Source organism: Arachis ipaensis, chromosome B05 (genome assembly GCF_000816755.2).
Source record: "Arachis ipaensis cultivar K30076 chromosome B05, Araip1.1, whole genome shotgun sequence".
In the NCBI taxonomy this organism is placed as follows: Eukaryota; Viridiplantae; Streptophyta; class Magnoliopsida; order Fabales; family Fabaceae; genus Arachis; species Arachis ipaensis.
In genome coordinates, this window is record NC_029789.2 from 96,258,387 (window position 1) to 96,263,024 (window position 4,638).

General features: G+C 36.2%; 1 protein-coding gene across 1 annotated transcript in view; it reads left to right on the plus strand.

Annotated features, from left to right (window-relative positions):
* The window catches only part of LOC107643738 (protein ABHD17B), a 4,978-nt gene extending 3,408 nt beyond the window's left edge, over nucleotides 1–1,570 (plus strand). The window contains exons 5-6 of the mRNA XM_016347466.2: nucleotides 437–861; nucleotides 1,250–1,570. Coding sequence (XP_016202952.1) covers nucleotides 437–861; nucleotides 1,250–1,328 — 504 coding nt within the window. The 3' untranslated portion in view covers nucleotides 1,329–1,570. The remainder of the gene's footprint in view (nucleotides 1–436; nucleotides 862–1,249) is intronic.

A 4,638-nucleotide genomic window follows, 5' to 3' on the forward strand; every position in this document is an offset into this window, starting at 1 on the left:
AATTTAGATATTTATTAATAGATGAAATTACATTAAATTTTTTAATTTTAATAAATACAAGTTAATAGTGTTTTTAAAATCACTCCTTTAAATGTTTTTAATAAAACTTTTAACTTCTAAAAATTACAATAGCAAATATAAATATAAGTACAAATCTTTTTAGTTTAGCAAATACAAAACGAGTTATTTGCACCTCTTCCCAAAAAAATTACCAAACCATAGCCTTAGTCTAGTTCTTGTCAACTATGCATAGCCATTTGGTAGTAAAGAGTAGTAAAGAGATATTAAGCCTTGAGTTGATATTAGTCTATTAGATTCTGTTTCTAATTCATGTTTTCGTTTTTTATCTAAAATTTTTTACTAAAGAAATATTAAATGGTTGTCAATCAACATTCTGATTGAATGATGAAGATGTACGGATGAATACTTTGTTCAGGGAACAGAAGATGAAGTGGTTGATGTGTCTCATGGCAAGACACTTTGGGAACTGTCAAATGTGAAGTATGAACCTCTATGGATCAAAGGTGGAAAACATTGCAACTTAGAACTATACCCTGAGTACCTAAGGCACTTAAGACAATTCATATCCGCTATAGAGAAATTACCATTACCAAGCTTGGAAGAAAATGCAGCTGAGCACAGGACAAGTCCTCCATCGGATGCCACCGATAATGAAAAGGCGAAATCAACCATCTTCCAACTGGGAGAGAAGCCGAGATGTAGCACGGGTAAAAGAGACAAGTCTAGACTAAGCACAGATAGCAAAGAGAAATCAAGAACATCTACAAGGAGCACAGACCGCTCCGGGAAGCCCAGAAATAGCACTGACCATATCGACAAAGCCAGGAACAGCTTCGATCGGTACTTCCAATCCTTTTTTGATATAGAATAAAAGTTTATGTTTTAATATGAAATTGACGGATACACGTCTCTTACTTTCCATCTTTTTACAAATATAAAAATGGACTTAAAAGTTATCTAAAGACTTGTTTTGTGTTGTCTAAGAGGCTACTTTTTTATATTGAGGAGTAGAATTAAACGAAGAGCGAAAATTTTTGTAAAATTTATAAAAATAAATTGTGCATTTTACATAATAATTTTTATGTAAATTTTTTATTTACTAAAAGAAATAATTTGCACTCTTCACCATAGCATTATCTTATCTAGGAAACAATCTTAAAATTCTATTTTCATTTTTCATATGATGCATTTTATTAACGAATTGTAATAATATTTTTTGTTTCTGCAGCCTTGGAGAAATGGTTAGATCGGTTGGACTGTGTGCCAATGTTGATTGTATAAAGCCAACTGTTGTTTCAGAGGTCTAAATTAAAGTGGATCTAATAAGCTTGCAATTGATGCATTTGGGTTGTAAATAAATTTCTTAATCAAATTTCTCGTTCGGTTGTTAGATAAAAAATGTTTGTGATTCACCGAAAAAAAATGTTTGTGTGTCAAATAGTTAAAAGCATTTCTGGCTTCACTTACCTTCAATCAAATTAAAAAGAGAATATTATATGTATGTTTCACTCTTTCTTTCTTTCTCTAATTTTCAATATAAAATTGTTGGCTACATGAGGGAAGTTTTTTGGTATAGTGTGAGAAAAACATCCAGAGGTATGAATCATGCATGTATATGGAAATTGCTGCTGGTAGTTACAGGTTTTCTAAAAGGGAATTTTTTCAACTTGTTTCAATAAACAAATCTATATTCCCACGTAATCCTCGCTCAACCTGAACCTTCAAAACTATTGAAAAACCTGAAATACACCAACTTTTTTAGCAACCTACAACATGAACATCATCGAAGGAAAAGTCATCAAACTCAATAAGTCTGGAGAACTGGGATATAAGAAAGACTGCTTAAATATGGTGGGAAAGTTAATAAGTGAAAAGGAGATAAATTTTAAAACATGTAAAACTACTTTGCTGTGAATGTGGAAAAACCCTCAAGGTGTTGCAGTTACAGACATTGGTTGGAAGAAGATGTTATTCAGCTTCAAAGACAGTAAGAAAGGGCTGCATATTATTCAGAATGGTCCATGGAATGTCAAAAGAAATATGGTCAATCTTAGATTATGGAGGGAGGGCAAATCAGTTTTTGAAATTGATCATGACTTCATGGAGTTTTGGATTCAAGTGCATGGCATTCCACATGACCTCATGGACAAAGAGACATGTATTCTTATCGGCGAAATGTTGGGAGTCTTGGCCGAGGTTGAAGATCCAAAAGTAGATGGCATCCTTAGGAGACCATATCTGAGAATTAGGGTTAGCATCAACATCACCAAGCCTCTGCCTACAGGATTCTGGTTAGATAGAGAGGAGATGCCACCATTGTGGGTCTTTTTCAAGTATGAGAGGCTGCCAGACAGCTATTGTTTTAATTGTGGTATACTAGGGCATGAGAAGAAAACATGCAAGAATCCAACAGTCATGGCATGCTGGGATCCAACCAAGAACAAATACTCACCAGGACTGGGAGTAAGCCAAAGACGACCAGGTCCAACCATGAGAGGAGGATTCTCAAAACAACAAGGATGGAGAGAGGAAGGGGAGGAGCAGGCGCGTGAGCAACTGGACCCCGATAGAGAGAGTGGTGACAAACAAAGTTCTGAGGAGAGTAGGATTAGGGCTGAGCAAGTACTGCAACAGAAAATTAGTGAGAAAAGTGTCTGGAAAAACCAAATGATGAGAGACGAAGAAATGGCAGATATAGAAGAGCATGTAGAAGAAGTACCAAAAATCCCTGATTTTCAGGAAGAGAGGGATACGCAACGTGACCTAGGAGCAGCCTACAAACTCAGCAATAACAAAAAGGCCCAGAAGCGAGAAAAGAGGTATGAGGTGCAGAAATCAAGTGGAAACGGACCAATAAGGGATATTGGGCCCAACACAGGGGCATTACATCTGCAAGCTTGGAACGTTGAAGGAAGTGGGCTGAATCATTATATAACTGAAGAAAGGGAGGTGAACAACTATAAAATGGAAGATTGGAAGTTGGGCCCGGAGAAAGAAAAAGAAAAAGAAACCATAGGCCAGGAATTAAAAAGACTTATGTTAGCAAGAACGAGGGATAAACAAGTGTGTAAAGCTAGAACGGAGGGGAAGGAACATCAAGAACTGCTGAAGAGTGGAACGGAAGAAAATGAATTAAAGAAGCTATCCAAGAAAGCTCAGAATAGAGAACATGAATCTCTGGGTCAGCATGCTAAGCCGGGTGAGAACATCTACTATGTAGATTTAGCTAGTGATGAAGATGAAGATAAAGAAATAGAAGCAGAGGCAGATTGGAAAATGCGACTAGCTAAAAAGTTGGAATTGAATCTGAACTTGAAAAAGAAACGAGAAAACAAACAGGTTCCATTGCTAACATACAGGGAATGGAAGGAGGAGCAAGAGGATAGGGAACCCAAGAAATTAAAGAACAACATCATCGCTCTAGGCACAGGAGAGTATCAGTTAGCTATGCATGTCTCTGATCAGATTAAGGGAATACAAATGGCTGAGGAGGTGGGCCTTAACATGCCACAACATCAGCCATGAGTATCATTAGCTGGAATTGTCGGGGAATAGCAGCTGCCCCGACAATTTCTAAGTTGTATAATCTATATAAAAAAGTAAAGCCGCTTATAGTGTTTTTAATGGAAACTAAGGCCAGTCAAGAAAAAATGAATAGGATAAGAAGAAGGCTTAATTTTGACAATATGTTTTGCGTAGAACTCCGGGGCTTGTCCGGTGGACTATGTTTGTTATGGAAATCTAATACTAATATCGATGTTTATGAGTAGTGTGATAACTATATTAAAGCTAATATTAACATCAATAATATTCTGAAATGGCAGGGTGTTTTTGTGTATGGTAACCCAGTTTTTCCAAAGCGAAGGAAACTATGGTAGGAGCTTACGGTAAGTAATAGGAGCAAGGAAGAACCTCAAGCTTATTTGGGGGACTTCAACGATATTTTAATTCAAGACGAAAAGGTAGGCATTCATCCACAACCACGAAATTATTTATATACTTTTAGAAGGTTTGTAGATAATAATGGTTTAATGGATGTTGACTTTAAAGGAAGTAAATATACATGGTTCAGTAATCCAAGAAACAACTTTATTACTAGGAAAATACTAGATAGGGTGTTTGTAAATTGGAAATGGCTGCATATATACCAGAATGTTATTCTAAAAGCTGCTCCGGCTATGAGTTCTGACCATTGTGCCTTAATTTTGGAAACACAACTGCAAGTTAGGATAAAAAAAGAGTTCAGGTTTGAGGCTTTTTGGACAGAGCATGAGGAGTGCAAAGAGGTAATAAGGAGAAGTTAGCAACAGGATGACGGAAATAGGAATTGTTGGAATCAATTTACAAGGAAGAGAAGTAGATGCAAAAGGGAGTTGACGGAGTGGAGCAGGAGAAAGTTTAAAAGAGCAGATAAAGAAATAGAAAGAAAGAAAATTGAGCTACATCAAATACAAGAGCCTGATATGACAGATAAAGATCAAAGAAGAGAGAGAGAATTGAAGAACCAGATATTAGATCTTTAGAAACAAGAGAAAAAATATTGGGGACAAAGATCAAGGTTGAAATGGTTAAAATGGGGGCAACAAAAATACAGCATTCTTTCATGCAACAACCATT